The following is a 25,406-nucleotide window of genomic DNA, read 5'->3' as shown; positions in this document are numbered from 1 at the left end:
TTCCTAAATATAGGAATTCCCAGTCCTTTGCCACTACACCTTTTTCTAATGAATTATTAAATAGGTGTAGCAATAAATCTGATATCTGTTGCCTGGATTTTTAAAAAATATATGGATGCAGTTGATCTGGACCTGGGATTTTATTTTGTTTGTTATTTAATTTCCTCAGTATATCCCTTTTTTATTTAAATACATTTACATAATTGTTCATCAATCATTCAATTTCAGGTCTACATTCTCTACCAAGCAAAACAATTATTTCATATTTCTGTCATCTCTCTATCGTTACTTGTGGTTTTATCCTGTCTATCCTTTAATGAACCTATTCCCACCAGTGTCCTTCATTTTTACCTTTGCACTTGTAAAATATTTTACTATTTTGAAGTGTATAATATTATGATCACTGATGCCTAGATGTTCCCCTACTTTTACTTCTCTCATCTGCTCTGTTTCATTCCCAATTACTAGATCCTCTCGTGAATCTTCCCTTGTTGAACTTTTACATCTTATATTAGAAATGAATCCTGTACACTTTGTAAGAACTCCCTTACCTACCTCTTCTGTCCAATTAATATCAGGGTAATTGAAATCTTCCATGATTATCATTCTGTTTTTAACTCAATTCCATAATTTGTCTGTATATTTCTTCCTCCATCTCCCTTCTACTATTCGGTGGTCTGTAGATGACACCAATTCATGTGATTGATCCTTTAATATCTTTTACCCCTATCATCAAGACTCTATTTTTGCCTTGGAACTCTAATAATGTTTTCCCTAACAAGTGCAACCACTCCACCTCCCTGTTTTCCCTTTCTACCTTTTCTAAATATGTTATATCCTGCAGTGTTTAATTTCCAGTTCTGATTTCTTCGCAGCCACATCTCAATAATCCCTACTATGCTGGTTTCTATGTCAATTTGCATGTGGCTAGGGAAATAATCCAGAGATTATTATCCTTGAGGCCCTGCTTTTTAATTTACAGTATAACTCCTGATCCTCCTTCAGCATGAGTCTAAGCCAGAGATTTGTGATAGGGATATCTCCTCTGCAACATGTTTACCTGGGACAACCTCTCCATCCACAACTCCCGTATTCTGCAGCCCAGACACACAGCCAGCTCTGCCATATCATAGAAATGCCTTGTTTTATTATTAATTAAAGCCTTCAATCATACACAGGTCCAATGTTGTCACACAGTAAGGACCCCACCCCATTTATGTGGGCCTTGTCTGTCCTGATTTCCATCTTTGAATGCTAACAGTACAATTATTGGAGTGGGAAAACCCAGGGTAAAACCACAAGGAAGGTTAAAAAAAGCTTTTTCTTTGAAAGAGCATAATATGGTCCTGAGTTTTCCATTCCCTCTTCTTTCTGAGGTTTGCAATGAGAAATCTTGTTAATATACAATGTACATCTCAGGGCATAGAGCACAGCGAACAGATCATTTGGCCCTTTAAGTCCTCAGAATTGTCTGAGCTGGTAACCATATGGTGTGTTTGGAAGTGCAGGGAATGTAATGTACGTGGACTTTAGAAAAGCTTTTGCCAAGTTTGGAATGGGAGATTACGAGAGGAGATTAATGGGTATGGAATCTGCAGGAGAACAAACTGGATTCAAAAATGGTTAAGAGAGAGTTGAGACGGTTTTTCATTGTGGTTGGAAGCTGGGTTCAGTTCCTGGGCACTTCTGTTCCATGTATATGCCAATGATTTTGATACATACTTGGTGGAAGTGGTGTTGAAATTAGCAGATTATGTTAAATATGTAAAATCAAGGGAAAATAATTAGGAGTTTGCTAAAATAGGGAATGCCCTTAAAGTAATGAATGGAAATCATTGACAGTAAGGTAGGTTTATATTTTGATTAAAAAAAACAATAGTTGTGTGCTAGGTTCTGTGCTGTGGAACAGAAGATGAATTTCACCTTGCACATTCTTTCTTTTCAGATAGAATTCCAATCTCCTTTTGAACAGCTCGATCAAATCTGCCTCCACCACCCTCTCAGGAAGTTTGTTCCACACTCCAACCACCCTCTGGGTGAAAAAATATTTCCTCTCATCACTTTTACTCCTTTTGCCAATTATTTTGAATCTATGTCCTCTAGATGTTCTTGATGTTCTCTTGATTGGGAACAGTTTATCACTATTTACCCTGTCCTTACCCCTCAGGGTCTTGAATCTTGTCCCAGAGTCCACCATCACCATCCCTTGGCATATCCTGTCCCACCGGCAGGACCGACCCAGCAGAGGTAGGGGCACAGTGGCAGGAGGAACGGCTCTGGACCCCATGAAGTCTTATAGCATCAGGTCAAACATGGACAAGGAAACCTCCTGCAGATTATCATGTACCGTCCTCCCTCAGCTGATGAATCAGTGCTCCTTCATGTTGAACACCACTTGGAGGAAGCATTGAGGGTGGCAAGGGCACAGAATGTACTGTGGATGGGGAACTTCAATGTCCATCACTCAGTAGCACCATTACTGATTGAGCTGGCCGAGTCCTAAATGACATAGCTGCTGGACTGGGTCTGCAGCAGGTGGTGAGGGAACCAACAAAAGAGAAAAACATACTTGACCTCTTCCTCACCAACCTGCCTGCCGCAGATGCATCTGTCCATGACAGTATCAGTAGGAGTGACCACCGCACAGTTGTTGTGGAGATGAAGTCCCACTTTCACATTGAGGATACCCTCCATTGTGTTGTGTGGCACTACCACTGTGCTAAATGGGATAGGTTTTGAACAGATCTGGCAACTCAAGATTGGGTATCCATGTGGCGCTGTGGACCATCAGCAGCAGCAGAATTGAACTCAAACACAATCTGTAACTTCATGGCCCAGCATATTCCCGAATCCACCATCACCATCAAGCCAGGGGATCAACCCTGGTTCACTGAAGAGTAAGGGAGGGCATGCCAGGAGCAGCACCAGCCATGCCTAAAAATGAGATGTCAATCTGGTGAAGCCATAACAGAGAACTACTTGCATGTCAAACAACATTAGCAGCAAGTGATAGACAGAGCTAAGCGATCTCTCAACCAATGGATCAGATCTAAGCTCTGCAACCCTGCCACATCCAGCCATGAATGATGGTGGACAATTAACCAACTCACTGGAGAGGGAGGCTGCACAAATACCCCATCCTCAATGATGGGGGAGCCCAACACATCAGTGCAAAAGATAAAGCTGAAGCATTTGCCACAACCTTCAGCCAGAAGTGCTGAGTGGATGATCCATCTCAGCCTCCTCCAAAGGTCCCCAACATCACGGATGCCAGTCTTCAGCCAATTCAATTCATGCCTTGTGATTTCAAGGCACTGGATACTGCAAAGGCTGTGGGTCCTGATAATATTCCAGCAATAACACTGATGACTTGTGCTCCAGAACTTGCCGCGCCTCTAGCCAAGCTGTTCCAGTACAGCTACAACACTGGCATCTACCTGCTATGTGGAAAATTGCCCAGATATGTCCTGTACATAAAAAGCAGGACAAATCCAACCCAGCCAACTACTGCCCCATCAGTCTACTCTCCATCATCAGTACAGTGACGGAAAGGGTCGTCAACAGTGTTGTCAAGCGGCACTCGCTTAGCAATAATCTGCTCACTGACACTCAGCTTGGGTTCTGCCAGTGCCACTCAGCTCCTGACCTCATCACAGCCTTGGTTCAAACATGGACAAAAGAGCTGAACCCCCAGGTGAGATGAGAGTGACTGCCCTTGACATCAAGGCCACATTTGACCGAGTGTGGCATCAAGGAGCCCTAGCAAAACTGGAGTCAATGAGAATCAGGGGAAAACTCTCCACTGGTTGGAGTCATACCTAGCACAAAGGAAGATGGTAATGGTTGTTGGAGATCAGTCATCTCAGATCCAGGACATCACTGCAGGAGTTCCTCAGGATAGTGTCTTAAGCCCAACCATCTTCAGCTGCTTCATCAAAGACCTTCCTTCCATCAAAAGGTCAGAAGTAGGATGTTCGCTGATGATTGCATAATATTCAGCATCATTCATGACTCCTCAGATACTGAAGCAGTCAATATCCAAATGAAGGAAGTTCTGGACAATATCCAGGCTGGGGCTGGCAAGTGGCACACAAGTGTCAGGCAATGACCATCTCCAACAAGAGAGAACTGAACCATCGCCCCTTGATGGTCAGTGACATTGCCATCACTGAATCCCCCAATATCAACATCCTGGGGGTTACCATTGACCAGAAACTGAATTGGACGAACCATATAAATACTGTGGCTAGAAGAGCAGGTCAGAGGCTAGGAATCATGCATAGAGTAACTCACCTCCTGACTCTCCAAAGCCTGTCCACCATCTTAAAGGCACAAATCAGGACTGTGATGGAATATTCTGCACTTGCTGGATGAGTGCAGCTCCCACAACACTCCAGAAGCTTGACACCATCCAGGACAAAGCAGTCTGCTTGATTGGCACCACATCCACAAACATTCACTCCCACCACCACCGACACACAGTAGCAGCAGTGTGTACAATCTACAAAATGTACAGCAGAAATTCACCAAGGCTCCTTAGGCAGCACCTTCTAAACCAATGACTGTACCATCTGGAAGGACAAGGGCAGCAGATAGATGGAAACACCACCACCTGGATGTTCCTCTCCAAGTCACTCACCATCCTGACTTGGAAATATACCAGCCGTTCCTTCACTGTGCTGGGTCAAAATCCTGGAACTCCCTCCCTAACAGCAATGTGGGTGTACCTATACCACGTCAGCAGTTCAAGAAGGCAGATCATCACCACCTTCTCAAGGGCAATTAGGGATGGGCAATAAATGCTAGCCAGTGATGTCCACATCTCGTGAATGAATAAAAAAAATCTCTATTAGGTGTCCTCTCAGCCTTCTTTTCTCCAAGGAAAAGAGTCCCAACCTCTCCAATCTATCCTCAAAGATATTCTCTTCATCCCGGGAATCATTCTTGTGAACCTCCTCTGTGCTCTCTCCAATGCCTTCACATCCTTCCTCAAGTTTGGCGCCCAGAGCTGGACGCAGTACTCCAGATGAGGCCTCACTGCTGTCTTATACAGGTTCAACATGACCTCCTTACTCTTGTACTCAATGCCCCTGTTAATAAAGATTGAGATACTATATGCTTTATTAACTGCTCTCTCAACATGCCCTGCCATCTTCAAAGACTTTTATATGTATACACCGAGGTCCCTCTGTTCCTGCATCTCCTTGGCTGTCCCTTTATTTTATACTGTCCCTCCATATCTTTCCTGTCGAAACGAATCACCTCACACTTCTCTGCATTGAACTTCATCTGCCCCTTGTCATCCCAATCCACCAACAATCTGTCCTTTTGAAGCTCAGGACTCTCCCCATCATAGTTGATAACATTTCCAATCTTTGTATCATCTGCAAATTTTGAAATCCTGTCCTGCACACCACAGCCTGTATCATTAATATATTTCAGGAAGAACAAGGATCCCAACACTGACCCCTGGTGAACTCCACTATAAACCTTCCTCCAATCTGAAAAACAACCATTAACCACTACTCTCTGTTTCCTGTCACTTAGCCAGTTTCTATCCAAGTGCCTACTTTCCCTTTTATTCCACGAGCTAGAATTTTGCTCACAAGTCTGCTGTGTGGCGCTGTATCAACTGTCTTTTGAAAATCCATATACACCACATCATCAGCATTGTTCTTAACTATCTTCTCTGTTACCTCCTCAAAAACTCCAGCAAGTTAGTTGAACCTGATTTTCCCTTAATGAATCCATGCTAGCTTTCCTTAATTATCCTGCACTTGTCTAAGTGACGATTGATTTTGTTCTGAACTATAGTTTTCAGAAGTTTCCCTTCCACTGAGGTCAAACTGACTGGTCTGTAGTTACCGGCTTTATCCTTGCACCCATCTTTGAACAGGGGTGTAACATTCACAATTCTCCAGCCCTCTGGCACCTCCCCTGTGTCTAAGGAAGACTGGAAGATTATCACGAGTGCCTCTGCAATTTCCACTCTCACTTCCCTCAGTACAATCATGTTATGAGGGGAATAGATAGAGTGGACAGGATAAAATTGTTTCCCTTGGTGGAGAATTCTAGAACCAGGGGACATAGATTCAAGATAAGTGGCAGAAGGTGTAGGTGGGACATGAGGAAGAACTTTTTTATGCAGAGGGTAGTGGATGTCTGGAATTCACTGTCCAAGTTGGTGGTAGAGGCAGAAACTCTAAACTCTTTTAAAAAGTACCAGGATCTGCACCTTAAGTGCTGTAAGCCGCGGGGCTATGGGCCGGATGCAGGAAGGTCAGATTAGAAAGGGCACCTGGGTGTCCTCGGGCTGGCATGGGCAAGATGGGCTGAATGGCCTCCTTCTGTGCTGTAACTTTTCTATGGTTCTGTTGTACGCTTGGATGCATCTTATCCGGTCCTGGTACCTTATCTACTTTAAGTAAAGATAGCCTTTCTAAAACCTCCTCCTCCTCAATTGTAAATTCTTCTGGTGTACCAGTTAGCTCCTCTCTCACCTCGGCCTGGGTAGCATCTTCTTCCTTTGAATAGCTAGATACAAAGTACTTGTTTAATACTTCCGCTATTTCTCCAGCCTCCACGTGCAAATCCCTTTTTTTGTCCCTGATCGGCCCCACTCTTTCTTTACCACCCTTTTATTATTTACATGCTTACAAAAGACATTGGGATTCCCTTTTATGTTCATTGCCAGCCTCCTTTCATACTCTCTCCTTGCTTTTCTTATTAGTTTCTTCACTTCCCCTCTGGTTCTTCTATATTCAGCCTGATTCTCCATCGTGTTTTCTACCTGACATCTGTTGTACACATACTTCTTCCTTTTCAGCTTTGCTTCTATTTCTCTCATCATCCAGGGTACTCTGGGTTTGTGTGTCCAACCTTTCCCCTTCAAGGGAATATACCTTGATAGTGCCTGCAATACTTTTTCTTTGAAGATAGCCCATTGGTCAGCTACTGTCTTTTCTGCCAACATTTGATTCCCACTCACTCAACTCAGATGCATTCTCATCCCATTGAAGTTGGCCATCCCCCAATTAATTATCCCTGCTCTGGATTGTTCCTTGTCCTTTTCCATGGCCAACCTAAATCTTATGATACAATGGTCACTGTACCCTAAATGCCCTCCCACTGATATTTGATCCACTTGGGCCAACTCATTCCCCAGAACCAGGCCCAACGGTGCATGTCCTCTTGTTGGACTGGAAAAATACTGCTGCAGAAAATTATCTTGAACACATTCCTGGAAGTCTCGCCCCTCTTGTCCCTTTGCACTATTCCTATCCCAGTCTATATCTGGATAATTGAAGTCCCCATTATAATTAGTCTATAATTCTTACAAATTTTATTCTCTACATCCTCTCCACTAGTTGGTAGAGGTAGAGGTTCAAAGGCAGCACCTCAGGTTCATATGGCCAGGAAAATACGCTAATGGAATTCTAGATTTTATTACATCAGGTTTACAGATTGAAAGTAATTTGCAAAAGAAGCACGAGTGATATGAGAAAAATCTTTTACATGCAGGGAGTGAATAAGGTCTGGAATATACTGTCTGAGAGTGTGGAGGAAGGATGTGCAGGGTTCCGGAGAGAAGGCAAGAGGATGTTGCGAAAGGAATTGCTCATTTGGAGAGCAGACACAATAGGCCAAATGGCCTCCTTCCAACACTGTAAAAATTCTGTGATTCTGTGAGGTATAGAATATAAAAGCCAAGAGGTAGCGATGAGCTGATATGCAATCCCAACGAGAATTTAGTTAGAGAACCGTGTGCAACATTAGGCATCACATACTTTAGGAAGGATGTGAATGCATTGGAGAGAGTGCAGAGAAGTCTCCCAAAAATGGTTCCAGAAATGAGGAACTTCAGTTATGAGAATAGATTGGAGAAGTTGGGACTGTTTTCCTTGGAGAAGAGAAGACTGAGAGGAGACTTGATGGAGGTATTCAAAATCATGAGGGGCCCGGACAGAGTAGGTAGGGAGAAATTGTTTCCGCTTGTGTAAGGATTGAGAATAAGAGGGCACAGATTTAAGGTAATTGACAAAAGAAATGAAGAAAATGAAAAAAAAAACTTTTTCACACACAGATGTGTTAAGGTCTGGAATGCATCACCTGAAAGCGTGGTGGAGGCATATTCAATTGAAGCTTTCAAAAGGGAATTAAACTGTTATCTGAAAAGGAAGAATGTGCAGGGTTACAGGAAGAAGGTGGGAGAATGGCACTAAGTGAATTGCTCATTCGGAGAGCTGGTGCAGACAGAATGGGCTGAATGGCCTCCCTCTGTGCTGCAACAGTTCCGTGATTCTGTGCTGTGGACAGGATATGGCACAATGTAGATTCACTCAGATACATCCTTGTATGAGGACATATAAATATAAAGAAGACTTGCAAAGCTAAATTGTTATTTCATTTGAACAACCAAGAGAGGTGACATGATTGATTAAGTGCTCAAAATTATAAAAGTTTGGAGCTTGTTAGACTGAAGCAGGCTGCTTCCAGTAGTTGAAGAGGCAAGCATGAGAGGCCATAGGTACAAGAAGTAGGCAAGAAGTTTAGAAGAGAGTGCAGGAGAAGCTTCTTTGCAGAGTTTTGAAGCTGTAGAATTCACTTCCAGGGTTACTTGTCAAGGCCGTTGTTCCCTGTAAGCTGCACGCATGCACAGCCACACAGAAACCTAGAAAATACTGTGCAGGCTGCTCACAAGTTGTCCACTTTAAGATTTCACACAAAAAAAATGAAAGGTGCTAGCTGTGGGAATGAATCGGCTGTGCACAATGAACAAAATTTAGAAGGTACCTTAACTGAAACAAAAATATGAACATTGAACTTGAGGTTGGATAGGTGGATCACAGCAAAGGGAATTTGGGAACAAAGTGAATATGTCATTAGTACTTTAAGCTCATGTGAAAAATAAATGCCACCAAGGATTGATTGGGCCAGATGGGCTGTTTCTGTGCATTTCTATTTAGAAGTCTGTTTTGACATTTTTCTCTATGTGAGACACCTACTTTCAACCTACTATTCTGCTAGCTTCTCATACACTTTAAAATTCTTGTTTCTCACTATTTAATTTCCTTTTAAAATAATATATAGACTTTGCTTCAACCACAGTTAGTTGTAGAGGATTCCACTATCTATATGTGCATTATATAAATAATTTCTTTCTACTGAGCCCTTTAATTCTCCCTATAAGTAACATTGGGCTTTTTTGTTCACCAGTAGAGATAAGCGCAACCTTGTTTTTATGATAACCTGTTGTAATCTGGAATCCCTAGTATAGGTTGGAGTGTCTTACCCAGCTATCATCATCTGGGGGTACAGGCATTTCTAAAGTTTAGCTTCCATTCATTTATATATATTTCGTAGTTAATACTTAACAGACCTTCACATTTTGACTCAGTATTTACCCGACAAAGAGGCAGCAGTGCTAAAACTGCAGGCCCATAACATTTTAACAGGAAGAAGTAGTAAATAAGATGAATGAGGGCTGAATTGTCAGTTCATGGTGGTGGAGGGCAGCTGGGTGGTTGAATGTAAATCACTTAAATGGGTAAAAATGGTTTCAATCTCCCATCCAAAATACAGAAACACTCTTTTATTTTGGAAACCTTCATGACAACATATTGCAAATTCAGACCAGTTCCTATATTAACACAATAGTGTGTTTACTTTGCTACAGAATTATTTATTTGATACACTATAAAAATAAGTAAATATAAAGCAGTCTGTTGTTTTGATTGTTGGTTACTCAGTGGAGGTGAAAACTAAGACTATTCATAAAAGGAAGTCAACTGGAATGTGAAATAATTGAACTGTATATTTTAATGGTCAGCGACAAGAGTAAACGGAGGACCAAAACAATCAAGAGAAGTTTAGAGCCAAAATGGAACCAAACATTTGTCTATTCTCATGTACATCGGAGAGACTTTCGAGAACGGATGTTAGAAATCACGCTGTGGGATCAACCTCGAGTACAAGAAGAAGAAAGTGAATTTCTTGGAGAGGTAAAAAATACACCTTAACATGTTACAATTTCTGCTATAAAAATAATCCAAGCATCAGTCAGGCATTTAGATAAATGTCTGACTGGAGAACATTGAATAGGAATTAGTATCCAGCTTCATAATATTTACATGGCATGGTCTTCATCCAGGCATTGGGAATCAGGGCATTGGAGGTATCCCTCAGATAACGATCTTTACCTAGGCTTACAGCAAGAATAAATTAGAGATACTTCTATGACATTTCTTGTGCTAAGGTCCGAGTCTTTTCATGAGGAGATATTATCGTCCACAAAGTAGGTGCGGGTCCTCGGAGATTTACCGTTGGTTTTTGAACAACTTTTATTTACAGCTGCTTGTGTGTGAACATTGAGGATCAATGTCAGGTTATCTAGTATAAGTATAACTATCCTCAGCCTTTTAAAGAAATTCAACTTGGACACATAGGCCTGGATTTTCATTCCTAAGGTGAGTGTGCCAAGATGGGAAATCTCCCGGCTTGCTGCATCCACCTTGGGCAGGGGGATCTTCATTCCTGGAGGGCATGCATAGGATGGAGTCGGGCCTGCCTTTCCCCCCGGACACAGGTTGGAGATGGCAACAGGGGCTTCTGAGTGCAAAGAAGGGCTGATTAAAAGGCTCACTCAGTTCCTGGGGCTTCATCCTATTTGTTTTCTTTAACATTAGGCCTTCTAGGTGTCACCCCTCACACCCCTTCACTTCCCACCCACTGCCCATGCCCATACATACCAACTCATGTGAATCCATATCCCCCAACCACCCCCATGGAACTTTATAGCCCCTATGCCAACTTACTGCCAACTCAAGCTCCCCTACCACCCTTTTCCCTTACAACCTCCATGCCAACTAACCCATTGTCTGCCACGGGCAGACTTCAGGAGCCATGCTGAGATGAAATGAAACAAAGTTCTAAATATCTATTATAGACTTCACAATATAAAAAAACTCTCATTTATGAAAGTTCCATTCAATACATTAAAATCCCCTCAAGTATTTAGTCCCTTATAAAAACAAACATTTGTATTCACAACCCCATATCAAAGACAGTTAATCCTTGAATAACTTCTTTGAGCTATCAATAAAACAGTGAACTTACAACCCCCCACTGTGTTAATGATAGGTTTTTGAAAGCTGTCAAGCATTGGTCATTCTATAATAAGAGCACTTAGGTTTTTGTCAACAAACAGCAATTGAAACCACGAGAACAGATTTTTATTTACTCTCTCAGATAGAGACTGGCATTTTTTTTATTTTTAAAGGACAGGGGTTTTAAATAACTTGGCAGTTTGGCAGTTTTGTGTACCTTATCTGCCCTTCAAGAACATTTATATCTACTCTAAAAAGTTATAACTCCCACACTGCGGGATAAGTCCTTGCTCCAGCAAAAATAGGGTCTAATTGAACTCAGCACTGAGCTCAGCTGACCCTGCTGAGTTCGACTTTCCCTCACATGGAAGTCACTTACAGCCCCCAGTCTCCTTCTCTTGTTAGAATGCCAGATATGGTGGCGGGATTTCTGGACCTGGAGTTTGTCCACCATTTTGGATGTACCACAGGCTCTCTATGTCTCTGTAGAAATTTAAGCCATAAAGTCCACTCCTGACCTGGCTGTGTATTTTTTAAACCTGATAGTTACACTGCTGCTGTTCTATTATAGTTTGGGCTCCAGATGTTACTCAGGGTATCAGAACAAATTCCTGGTCAAAGAGCTGAGGACACATGCCCTAATAATATGATATACATTAGTAAAGTACTTGATAGCATTCCCCATCACCTGGTGATGATTATATATAATATATATATCTTATATATATAAATTATTTATATACAAACACACACTCAAGATGATGATCGAGTTCAGAGGGAGACTTCAGAAGCTCCCTCCACAAAGCCACATTATGATTGTTAAATTAAATTGAATTGAGAACATTGATTTAGTAATTTATGATAGGAAATAATGACACAAAAACCTGATGATGGCAAGTAGATAAGGAAAAGTAAAGGAAGTCTGTATTTATAAAGCTTCTGAATATCTCAAAGTGTTTTACAGCTGATTAAGTAGTGTTTGAAATGGAGTCGCTATTGTAATGCAGAAAACACAGCAGCTGACTTATAAACAGCAAACTTATAATGAGCTTAAAATTTGTTTTTGTGATGTTGATTAAGGGATGAATATTGGCCAGGACACCAGGTATACTTTTCTTGTTCCTTTTCAAAAGGGTATCTTGGGATCTTTTACCTCCGCTTCCACTGATTTAACATCTCATTTGACCAGAGTGACCAACTCTGGGCAAAAAAAGGGACACTTTGCCATAGTTGGTACTGATGATACTGCCTGGTCTGGAGGTTATTAGCTATGAGGAGAGGTTGGAGAAACTCAGATTGTTCTCACTAGAGCGACAGAGATTGAGAGGTGACTTGATAGAAGTTTACAAAATTATGAGTGACATGGACAGAGTAGATAGAAGCTTTTTCCCCAGGTGGAAGAGTTAATTACTAGGGGACATAGATTTAAGGTGAGAGGAGAAAACTATAGAGGAGATGTGCGGGGCAAGTTTTTTACGCAGAGGGTAGTGAGTGTCTGGAATTCGCTGTCAGAGGAGATGGTGGAAGCAGGTACGATAGTGGTGTTTAAGAGGCAGCTTGACAAATACATGAATAGGATAGGAATAGAGGGATACGGACCCCAGAAGTGCCAAATGTTTTAGTTTGACAGGCAATATGATCGGCGCAGGCTTGGAGGCTATTCCTGTGCTGTACTTTTCTTTGTTCTTTGATACCGTGGGAGAAGGTGGGGTGGGGTGTGAGGAGGTGCTGGAAATGGGTGTGGGGAGGGCTACTGGTGTCACCATGGGAGCAAGAGGAGGTTGAGGGCTGGCAAGACCGTGGGACCACACGGGGGAGGAGTGTGTGGAATCATTGGCTCGTGCATGAGGCTGCCAGCACACCCTGAATCTCATACTGCTGCCGCTGTTGGGACTGCACCCACCCCGGACACCTGCTGGATAGTCCCAGGTCTGAACCACATTCCTGCTGAAGCTGAACAGCTCTGAGGAGAGTGCTAGCCAGTGCTCCCTCTGCTCCCTCATGGCTGTGTGGGCTAGGGTCTGCACATGTGCTGCAGCAGAGTGTGCATACGCAGATACAAAGGATGCACATACTGAAGAAATCTGGGATAAATCGCATCCCAAAAAAGCCTGACCCGGAATACAGGACAGAAAGCCAAATTACGGGACAGTCTGGTAAAATCTGGGACACTTGGTCACCCTGCATTTGGCAGACAGCAGCTCCAACAGTGCAGTATTCCCTCCGTACTACACTGGAATGGCAGCCTAGATTTCTGTGCTCCAAGTCCTGGAATGGGACTTGAACTTTATGGAGCAGAGATGAGAGTGCTATCCACTGAGCAGCAGTGGAGCTGGGTAGTGGGTGCAGCTGACCATCACCATACATGTTCAGAGGAAAGTCCTGGTAAAAGGATAAGTAGCCTTTTGGTATTGATAGTTTTGTTGGCTATCAGGCTACCAAAAATGAGATTGATAATCTACTTTTAGTTTCATTGATTATCTTCCATGGCCTGATTTTTCTATGATTTCAGCAGTTCAATCCCTATAAATGAGTAGCCCTATCTGTCAAACTTATCATTCGTATCCTCCATCCTACTCCTAATTAGATATTTATCCGGATTTCTTCCAGTTGTTCTCTGCACCATTTTAGGATGATATAGATGATATTGTTTTACTTTTGCAGATCCTTATAGAGCTGGAGACAGCATTGCTTGATGATGAACCACACTGGTACAAACTTCAGACACATGATGTATCATCACTACCTCTGCCTCAGCCATCACCCTACATGCCGCGGCGGCATGTACATGGAGAGAGTCCTAGTAAAAGGCTACAAAGTAGGTTATTGGTAATTATAATTTTTTCACTATCTGGCTAAATTCTGAAGTAAACTTGCAGCATAACAGATACCCATTCTTTTATTGATTGTGAATTAAGTTGACTGTAATGTATGTTTGAAACCACTGTGTAAAATAGAATGTCAGACAAACATGCTGAGTGCATGTCCATGTGTGTGATTTATATTTTACATGTAGACTGTCCTCAGAATGGGGCGTTCTCTTTCCAAGTCGGGAATATTATTTTAATTCATTTCTTGCAATGTTTTAAGAACTGTTAAACAAAGGGACTCAAGGCATTCAACCCTTAACATTATGCAGTTGGGTAACACATCCAAACACTTATTTTGTTCATCTGTAGTTCCTCTCTTGGCTATTTTAGCAGTGGATCTAACCTATTTAAAATAATTGGGTTAAAGTTCTGTTAAAGAACAGAGCGAGGAATTTCAGACAAACATGCTGAGTGCATGTCCATGTGTGTGATTTCAGAGCCAAGTTAATAAATCCTATGTTCAGTTTGTTAATTTAGAATGCTAGCTTTTAACTTAGTACCAAAATCAAGTGCTGGATAAATATAAATTCCATATATTGAGCCAGTAAGTACAAAAAGTTCAATTGTCAGTGTTAAGGCTTCTTTTTAAACATTGCATGCTATATTCTTATTTTCTTAACTTTTTCCATTAATCACCCATGTAGAATCTTAAGATTTTCTGAAAATCCAAGCATATATCAAGCTGATTGTTGACCATGTGAAAGAGACCTGTTATTTAACCATGAGGCCCCTTTCCTGAAGCCCTGCTTACTCTCCTGTGCTTTATCCAATAAGGCACAACTGATCAACCTGCCTCCACACAGTTTCCAGTTGTTCACTTTATACTAAAAGCATTAGTTTGGCACTTTCCTTTCCTCAGGAATCTGACCAGTTTACCAAAAATATCAATTAATTCTGATTTTAGCCCCCATCTTCATTAAGGCTTGTGGATGCAAGATGCTGGGACCATGTAGTTTGCCTTTTTTAAGATCATCTGACCATTTTATACCCATTAATCTAGCCCCTCTACTGGTATGCCTGAACTTCATCTCTCAACATTAAGGTATGTTACTGTCTTAAAACATAATCCAGGCTGTAATACAAAATACATTATTTTTACTTAAGGTAGCTATAGTGTTCAAGGCCATTAGTACTCAGATGTGAAAAATAGGGAGCAGGCTGGACATCAGAATATAGCACACAATTTGGACTGAAGTGCTGATGTAACAAATGCTTTAACCATATCAACACTGAAATTTATTTGCCTGCTTGTTACTGAAGAAGTACATCCCTACTCTATACTGCTGGTCGAGTGTGAGTATGCTGAGAGCCAGCTTGTCTGAAGTTGTTCTGCTTGACAGTATCCAAGGTTCAGAATGAAGTATTTCACAAATGCCATGGGGAAAAATTTTCCTCCCCGTTGGGGATTGTGCAGGGACGGGCAGGGGTGGGGGCAAGGGTGGAGGTGGGCATGAACCCGATTGGTGCCCCCGTTCGGGGCCGTGCTGCCACTTTATGTGGGCGGGCCAATTAAGGCCCGCTCATCGTGATGCTCGCCCGGAAGTGTTCTGCGCTCCCTATGTGGGTGAGGGGGGAATTCCCTGTTTCCTGCGTTCTTTCACGCATGCGCACGGAAGAGCTCCCTGAGGCACAGAGATGGCTCAGGGAGATTAGTTTGACATGTGTATTTTTAAATAAAGGAGAAAAAAAAAACTTTTAAAACATGTCCCCTCATGTGACACTGTTCACATGAGCTGGGACATGTCAAAGAATTAATATAAACATTTTTATTAGATTTTAAAACCGTGGATAAGGTTTCATGAAAAATGCGAAGGCTGCCTGGGCTCTTCGCCTGCCCACCAACCTTAAGGTTGGATGGGCAGCTCATTTAATTGAGTTAATTAGGTTTAAAATGGCCTTAATAGGCCATTGACAGTTCGGTGGACTGAAAATCTAAATGACGTGCGGTGACGTTGGGACGCCCGCCCGATGTCACCACACATCATTTTATGTGTCGACAAGCGGGCCCCGCCCCCACTCACTGACCGGAGAATTCAGCCCATGGAATACAGTGGGAGGAGTCAATAAAGTCAAGATTGTAGCCATGAGTATAAAGAGTCCATTCACAATTCCACCCTAAGTAACTAACCAAGAAAATGTTCTTCTAGTCTCTGAGAACAAATGCTAATAATTGGAAATCAACAGAAAGATACTGAAAATGCACAGCACATCAGTCAGCAACTGAAAGAAAAAGATTAATATTCAAATCTCCCAAAAGCATTGACCTCTCTTTCTATCACTGACTTGCTCTGTGCTTCTTGCCCTGTTTGTTTTCACATGGGTGACAGAGGCTGATCCCAAACTAAATGAAAGCGCCCCAATTGTATTTTATTTTTAAAAATGTTACAGGCTGTGACTTCAAGGCATTAATCAAATTAATTACTTAGTGCAAGCTGCTGCTGCAAGCACTATCAAAATAATAATGGTGGTTACCAAGCAAAAAGAAAATCCAGCTGAAGAACTTGATCTGAAGAAATGACCAATGTTTGACTCATTCAGCGCCAGTGTCAGCGTGTTGTAGGTTTGGCATTTAAACCATCAGTCACTTGGAACCAGCCCAAAAATCACCAACACAAAGATTTTCAAGCTGTTAGGGTGAATTTTACATGTGTGCAGTCCTGTCACAGAGCCTTGCTCGCTGCAACTGCATAGTCAGAATTTTTGTGTACATCCTCCACAGTTTTCAGTTGATTAATAGATGGAAGATCATGAGGTATGCATGATTATAATATGTGTACAATTTCCCAGTATACACCCCCAAAGGGTTCGGCTCCACACCATCTGTGGTGTTTGTGTAATTTGTCTGTTATGTTCATAGTTTAATTCTTGTTCTTGCTTTGCACACTGAGAGAAAAGTACCCTGATTAGTTAATGGCTTAACTATTAGCCGCTCTGTATAAACTGAAATATCCTTTTTGTTGCAGGGAGAACAATAAAAATTGTGTTGTTAAAAATATAGATTCATTCACATTTTTTTAATTTTCTAGGTTGCTTGTTTTCTGGCTCACCTATATATTATAAATAAAGTATTTCTGATTTAAGATTATACCATAAGTTTTATTGAGCCCACACGCATAGCTGTTTTGTCTGTTTGTTCCATCATTACCCAGGATCTCATCGAATCAGTGATAGTGACATCTCAGATTATGATGTTGATGATGGTATTGGAGTGGTCTTGTCAGGTGGGTGGGTGGCAGAACATACCCTAATCTATGAATGCTATTCGCATTTAGAAATTGCTTTTGGTGTGGGGCTCTAGCAGGAGGCCAGGAACATTTCCAAGAGCAGATACCATCCATCTGCCAGCTATCACAAATATTAAAATTAGCTGTACAAAGGCATAACTTAGTTGGTTGAGATTCACCAATAGTTATTAGTAATTATATTTATTCTGCATATCATACTTACTCAGAATTTATCTGACTCTTTGAAGATGAAGTGTATTTCACTGTTTAAAAACATCTTTGAAGGTGCACAAATAGTTATTGATTGTCTGGCATGATGCATAATTTTGCTGAACACATTTGAAGTTTATATTTTAGATTACTAAGTCTCAAAGCAAAACATAACATAAAATATTTTGGTCCAAGATTTTATGATTAACTTGGATGGATAAAAGCAGATCATATAATATGAAATTAACACCATTTTTATAAGGCACAGATAGATTCTGAAAGAAATTCAGCTAGACTGTCTCAAAACTGCAAACATGATGTTTAACACAGTCCCTTACATAAATCATGTGAACTATACAAAAATTAACGATTGCGTTTCTGTTATTGAGGTTTATATGTAAGAAACAACTCAGCCATTTTTGTTCTTTGTAGGCATAGTGCTCATCACAGAATTTGGCTGAAAATTTGCAAGGCTCTGCTTGAGATGTGGCAACTTGCTAGACAGGGGTCTGCTTTGGTGATGGGACTATAGCTCTAATTCTGTGATTTACGCTCCCGTTCTGTGAGATTCCATATCAGGAGCAAAGCCTTGCAAAATGACCTTGTGAAGTAAAAATGCCACTGGACACAATGACCTAGAATAACTTAGAATGGTAGGTGCAGCTAAATTGATCTTGTTTAAGAAATTCTGAAGTTTAAGATATGATTGATTAGACTTTTTGATTTCGGGGTTATGTTTTATCTTATCTTGCATTTGGCGCAGCTCTGAGCAAAGTCAAAAATGCTTGTAATAAAACCGTCAATCTAATTTAGTTTTATTTTGGAAAGCAATTGAAGGAAATAAAAAAAATGTTTACTACTAGCATTTTCTGCATCTTCATTCCCCTTTCACCACAAAATTCATTCAACCATTTGTACACAAGTTAGAAGGTAATTCCCTACAATGATGGCACCCACATGTCAGGACAGTGAGAAATATGGCTATATGCCTCAAATCAAAATAACAGTGTTGAAGTTTCTGAATAATTTTAGGTTATCAGTTGGATGTAATTTATTAGGTTAAAGCGTAAAATCATAATGCTTGACTACAATTCTGGAATTACATTCTGTATAATGTGTTAAAGAACATAAAAATTACACAAAAAGAGATATGCTGTTTTTCACTGACCATTTCTTTTTTTCATTCATTCCAATTTTAAGGATTTTTGTTTAGTTTTACCCTGCCGCCCCACTCCACAGACTGTTCTGTAGGTAGTCATTGGGAGGTGCACAGCAGCAGTGCTGTTTTTCCACCACTGCAATGGCAAAGAACTTTGATTGTGATCAGCACCTCACTGTAGAACAGGAGTGCAAATTAAAGATCCATCAGGTAAAAGATTGTGGATAAAGCCTGCATCCTGCATTCAGAGGGGGTGACATTTAACAACAAGAAAATACAAGTAAAACCTAACTTTTCACCCTATCCCTTATTCTTTCAGTCTCTCGAAAACTATAGAAATGTTTTTGAACTCATATGTGCAGCCTGACTCAGTGGCCTTTCTTGATAACTTATTCTGCAACTTTGTTACCATTTGTGTAAATATATTATCATAGATTTTCTAATTCCCAATACTTTAATACCAATGGTAGATTTATTTTCGAATAAAACCAACTGGAAAATTTAAACTATCCAGTCTGACTTCAGTTTTTACATCTTTCTGACTTGTGTTGCTTGTCATACCAACCTTTTGGCATGCACAACAATTTGGATCAACTCTATGCATTTCCTTTATCATTCTGAAAACCTCAAAGCCTTCTCTCTGCGAAAAAGAAAACAAGCTTTGAACTCTGAGGAGAATTTTCTCCCTGTCGGGCGGGCCAGTCGGGAACGGGCGCGGGCGGGTATGGAGCCAATCTATTTAAAAATGGATTGCGCCGCCAATTTACGTGGGCATGCCAGTTAAGGCCCAGCCAGCATGACACACACCCGGAAGCACTGAGAGCTCCCTGTGCAGGCGAGGGGGAGGGAGAGTCGGGGCCTGCAGTCTTTCGCACATGCACGCGAAAGAGCGCAGAAATCTCCCTGAGGCACACAGATGCCTCAGGGAGTTTAATTTTATCATGAATCATTGAAAAAAAGAAAAATAAATTATTCAAACACGTCCCATAATGTGACGTGTTTATGAATTATGAAAAAATTTTTTATTTCAATAATAAATCCTTCATGAAACCTCATCCCGCCCGTGGATGAGGTTTAATGAAAAATGCAAAGGTCGCCTGGGCTCTTTGCCTGTCCGCCAACCTTAAGGTTGGACGGCAGCCCTGACAAGTACTTCAATTAGTTTATTAATGGCCTCAACAAGCCTTTGACAGTTCGGCGGGCACGCAGCCGACTCTCATCGAACGAAAGATCCGAATGACGTGCGATGACATCAGGACGCAGGCCCGACGTCACCGCGCGTCATTTTACGCGCTGCATACCAAATAGAAGATTCTGCCCTCTATGTTGCATGTTGTTACATAAGAACAATTTTTTTCAATCGGAAGGCAAAGGGCTAGTGAATGAGTCTGGGAAACAGAGGGAACAAAAAATAGAAAATAAAAAGAGACTTTAGCCATGCTCAAGAGTATATACTTAAATGCAAGGACTATGGCAAATAAAGCAGAAGAGCTGAGGGCACAGATGTGGCAATATAATATCATAGCTATAACAGAAACATGGCTTGAAGAGGGACAGGAATGGCGGCTCAACATTCCTGGTTACAAGATTTTCAGACAAGATAGAGGACAGAATTTTACAGCCCTATTTCAGCGGGGTCGGGGCCGTAAAATGCGCCGGGCCATTATAAATCCCATTGAGGACAGCGGGAATGTAAAATCCCACTGTCGTAAAATTCTGCCCAGAGAGGGGGATAAAAAAGGAGGGGGATTTTGGCAATTTTGGTGTGGTAAGAAACAATTACAGCTGTGAGGAAGGATGAAATGTTAGAACAATCTTCAAATGAGGCCATATGGATTGAGCTAAGGAACAAATAAGGGGCACTCACACTACTGGGAATGTACTATAGACCCCAAACAGTCAGAGGGAGAGATAAGGGCAAATTTGTGAGCAAATTTGTAGGCAAATCTCTGAGAAGTGGAAAAACAATAGAGCAGTAATAGAAGGGGATTTTAACTATCCCAATATTAACTGGGATAGTTTTAGTGTGAAAGGAATAGAGGGAACAGAATTCTTAAGGTGCATTCAGGAGAACTTTTTTGGCCAGTATATAGCAAGTCCAATGAGACAAAATATGGCTCTGGACTTAGTTTTAGGAAATGAAGCTGGGCAGGTGGAAGGAGTGACAGTGGGAAAGAATTTTGATGGTAGCGATCATAATTCAGTTAGTTTTAACATAATTATGGAAAAGGACAAAGATAAAACAGGAGTTAAAGTTCTAAATTGAGGCAAGGCCAATTTTACTAAAAGTTGAGAAGTGATTTAGCAAAAGTGGACTGAAAACAGCTACTTGAAGGTAAATCAGTGTCAGAGCAGTGGGGGACATTCAAAGGGGAGGTTCAAGGGGCTCAGAGTAAAGTTTGCAGAAAGAAAAAGGGTGAGACGGCCAAACCTAGAGCCACCTGGAGGCCACAGAGCTTACAGGGTAAGATAAGGCAGAAAAGGAAAGTTTATGTCAGACACTGAGAACTCAATAGTACAGAAACCTGAGAGGATTATAGAAAGAGGAGGAGTGAAATCAAAAAGAAAATTAGGACAGTAAAGAGAGGGCATGAATGAATATTGGCAAGTGAAATCAAGATAAATCCAAAGATGTTTTATCAATATATTAAGAGTAAGAGGATAACTAAGGAAAGAGCAAGACCAAAAAGGCAACCTATGTGTAGAAGCAGAGGATTTGGGTATGTTTCTTAATGAATACTTTATGTCTGCCTTCACAAAAGAGAGGGGCAATGTAGACATTGTACTTAAGGAGGAGGAATTTGAAGCACTGGATGTGATAAACATAGGGAGAGAGGAAGTATTAAGGGGATTAGCATCCTTACGTACCCTAGGCTGTTAAAAGAAGCCAGGGAGGAAATAGTGAATGCTTTGAGCATCATTTTCTAATCCTCACTGGGTACAGGTGAGATGCTAGAGGATTGGAGGTCTGCTAACGTTGTACCTTTGTTTAAAAATGGAGTGAAGGATGGACTGACTGAGTCCCTCAGTACTAGGCAAATTATTGGAATCATTTCTGAGAGACAGGATAAACTGTCATTCAGAAAAACATGGAATAATCAACGACAGTCAACATGGATTTATTAGGGAAGATCGTGTCTGACTAACTTGAATGAATTTTTGGGGAAAGTAACAAGGAGGATTGTTGAGGGTAGTGTAGTTGATGTGGTTTGCATGTGTTTTAGCAAGGCTTTTGACAAGGTGCTACATGGAAGACTGATTAAAATAAATAAAAGCCCATGCAATCCAGGGGAATTTTTAAAAATATTCATTCATGGGATGTGGGCTTCGCTAGCTGGGCCAGCATTTAATGTCCATCCCGAGATGCCCTTGAGAAGGTGCTAGTGAGATTCCTTCTTGAATTGCTGCAGTCCATGTGGTGGAGGTACACCCAGAGTGCTGTTAGGAAGGGAGTTCCAGGATTTTGACCCAGCAGCAATGAAGAAACGGTGATATATTTCCAAGTCAAGATGGTGAGTGCCTTGGAGGGGAATTTCCAGATGCTGGTGTTTCCATCTATCTGTTGCCCTTGTCCTTCTAGATGGTAGTGGTCATGGGTTTGGAAGGTGCTGTTGAAGGAGCCTTGGTGAACATAGCAAGTTGGATACAAAATTGGCTCAGTGACAGAAAACAAAGGGTAATGGTTGATGGATGTTTTTGTGACTGGAGGACTGTTTCCAAATGGCCTTCTTCTGGGCTGTAATGATTCTATGATTATAACTGAGGTCTCAGGTCAGTTAATAGTAAATTATTAAATATTAGGAACTGGTTAAAAAATCCAATGCTCAAACCTTAAAGAGAAATTTAGAAAGAGCGAAGAAATCATTTAAGAAACCCTTGATTTTGATTTTGACTACTGTAGAAGTTGCTTTGCAATACACCCAGATATGCATTCCAGTTGGAGCCTGACCGGCCTGGAGAGCTTTGATTTGGCCTGGATAGAGTAAACTTTGTATTTTCATTGACATTCCCATTGTCTTGGGCCCAAGCTGGTCAATCCCACTGCTGTCTGATCCAAGAAAGTCACTTTTATTTTCTACTTTAAGTTAATTTAATACATCACACTCCATGTAAAACAGATAAAATTTTTTAAAATAAATTGCATTGTATAGTAGTTTAGGACTCTAGTTAAACAACAGAAAGGCTAGTTAGTGATGGAATCTGTAGTCATGATCTAATCTTAGTCTCAAACATCATACAGTGTAATAAAACTCTTCCTGTAGCTTACCTGTAATATACAGGGTTGCTTACACAAATAGACCATCACACAGTAAGAGTAATCATATTCTTTATGAAGCAGATGACATTTGGATAGTTTTCAATAAACACTTGGATCCACTTATTCCCTAACTGCCTTCCTGCTTGAGCTCCACAGGTGAACTGCTGTAGAGCAGCACATGCCCTTAGACACAAGATTTCTGAGCGATTGCAACCTGCATGGCTTCGCTTTACCTAACATAGCTGTTTGCATGGCCTCTGGACTTGCCCGTGTGAAGCGAAAGCTGGTGCCCTTCCAATTATTTTTAATCATAATAGTACATATTAAACGTACATCATACAACTATAGCAGTCCGTAACACTTTATTTTGGTTCCAGGCTGTTTTAATGCTCATGGTTTGCATGCATTTCAAGGAGTGCCTCATAATTAAAAGTCAGAAAAGTGATGAACAAAAAGGGAGGTTGAATGGAATCATACTTTTAAGTTCTTGTTCCATTAAAGTTTGGCTTTATAGTTGCAACTAATTGACTAATGTTCTTGCTAACAAACATTAATACTTCCATTGTATTTTTATTTTTGGCATCTTAACCAACAGGTTATAGGGCTAGCAGTAGAGAAAGTAGATCAAGCACACTAACTGTCCCAGATCAGCAGAGAACCCCACACCATCGTTCACGTTCTGTCTCTCCTCATCGTGGTGACGACCAGGGCAGGACCCGGTCACGTTTACCCAGTGTCCCACTACAGAGGTGTGTTTTCATTCTTCACAATGTTTGTTTTATTTTATTAAATGTTGGGCAGAAAGTTGTTAATGTTTAATTTCAATTAGATGATTTGTTTTGATTGAAAACTGGCAATTTCTTGCATGGAATTTCAGGGGGAAAAGGCAAACTTTGTTTATCGATATTGGGTTTCGTGCTTTACAATTTTTCATCGAGATGAATCATTTTCTAAACAACATTTCCACATGTAATATAGTTTTGACAATCCTCTTCATTCATAGGAGTTTGGATGAAATCCATCAAAGTCGACGGTCTCGTTCCCCCACTCGGTACCAAGATGCCTCCCGTAGTCCAGTTGAACGCAGGCCGAGGGACATAAACAGTTATTATACATATGAAAGAGACAGGTACAGTGTTCAGCAAAGTTACTCCATTCTCCTGTTGTTTCTGTTTGGTATTTTGACACAAACTTTAAATGCAAATTTATTGGTGTTATTTTCTTTCTGGTGTTTGAAAGTAATCCCATTGATCAAAAACTCCACTTCTGCAATAATACTTTGAAAAACAATTAAGTTATAATGTTCATGAATCATTTAATAGCTGAATTCTACCATGGTCATTTCAACTCTGTACTTTTGTCTCAGCTTGTTGTAAGCTCCAATACACCATTAGACATATTTTCCAATTCTCCACTCCCCTGTGTTCTTGCGCCGTTAAATCAAGATTCAACACACAATGTTGAAGAATTTGCTGGGAAAATAACAGTGAGTTGAATGCACATACCATTACGGGCTGTATTTTGCAGCTGCCTGGGGACAGGTTGGCAAGAGGAGGGCACCATGACTTTACCAGTGGTAGGGGAGGCATCAGGAGGCCTTGCCCACTTGTGGGCAATTGAGGCTTTTAAATTAATAGTCACTGAAGGACTAAATGCTACTGCTGCTGAAATTAAACCAGTGCTGGGAGAGGCCCAAGCCAAGCTTTCACTGCACCAGCTGGTAGCAGGCATGGTTGGAGGGACATCCTTAACAGGGCCCCTGGGCCCATTAGGCCTAAGGTCTTCCCTCCCCACCGATTCCTACCCCCCCCACCTCACCATGGCCAGTCAACCTCAGCCCCCCTTGCCCTCATCTGGGTCTTCGAGCCTGCCCCTGCTGAAACCCATCCCCCAGTTAGCTTTAACCTGGGACCCTTGGCTCCTTGCCATTCCAAGAATGGCTACCACTCCCAATGGCAGTGCTGGGAGCAGGAGCTGTCGGCCATTTGATTGGCAGGACTACTTGCCCAGGTGAGGGGGGAGGTCTCATCTGAAACTAATTATCATCTGTTAAACTGCCATGGAGCAATTTAGCAAAAAGTGTGGGGAGTGGCAAGCTTGCCTCCAGCATTTTTGATGAGGGGCCGGGCACCCAACACACTGAAATGCAGCCCTACGAGCATGTAAGGAAACACAGCAGTTTGTAATGAGAAAGATATGACAATGTGAATTGCCGTAAATTGCTGGATGATTTGGGCCACTCTGTGGTTAGGATCCAGAAAAAAGAAACTAAAGCTTCCACATGAGTTTCAGAAAAATATTGTGAAATCAAAGTAAGCATCTGCAAAGAATTAGGGCTGGTATTTAATAGCATTAGGACCAATTGGAACAGTGCAGCTGCACGCCTGCTCCAAGAGGCATTTTTATGAAGATTTTCCAACATTTCTGTCCTTTTAATTTCTCCCTTAATCCAATCTTGCTCTCCCTCTCTCTCTTTCTCTTCATAGATCGAATTTGACTCCAACTCGCCTGATATCCTTCTTCATTGTCCCAGTTTCTTTCTCAACCTTCATTCTCATTAGCTCAGGAGGTAGAAAATTG

The 25,406-nt window shown here is 41.3% G+C and overlaps 1 protein-coding gene across 1 annotated transcript in view; it reads left to right on the top strand.

Moving 5' to 3' along the window:
- rims1b (regulating synaptic membrane exocytosis 1b) overlaps positions 1–25,142 on the top strand; it is a 688,681-nt gene extending 663,539 nt beyond the window's left edge. Inside the window, exons 14-19 of the mRNA XM_041187360.1 lie at positions 9,830–10,001; positions 13,770–13,923; positions 17,125–17,196; positions 23,422–23,575; positions 23,830–24,002; positions 25,078–25,142. Of these exons, the coding sequence (XP_041043294.1) occupies positions 9,830–10,001; positions 13,770–13,923; positions 17,125–17,196; positions 23,422–23,575; positions 23,830–24,002; positions 25,078–25,142 (790 nt within the window). The remainder of the gene's footprint in view (positions 1–9,829; positions 10,002–13,769; positions 13,924–17,124; positions 17,197–23,421; positions 23,576–23,829; positions 24,003–25,077) is intronic.
- Positions 25,143–25,406: the final 264 nt, after the last annotated feature.

Source organism: Carcharodon carcharias, chromosome 5, assembly GCF_017639515.1.
Source record: "Carcharodon carcharias isolate sCarCar2 chromosome 5, sCarCar2.pri, whole genome shotgun sequence".
Lineage (NCBI taxonomy): Eukaryota > Metazoa > Chordata > Chondrichthyes > Lamniformes > Lamnidae > Carcharodon > Carcharodon carcharias.
The sequence above is the reverse complement of the archived record's forward strand: the minus strand, read 5'-3'. Positions and strand labels throughout refer to the sequence as shown.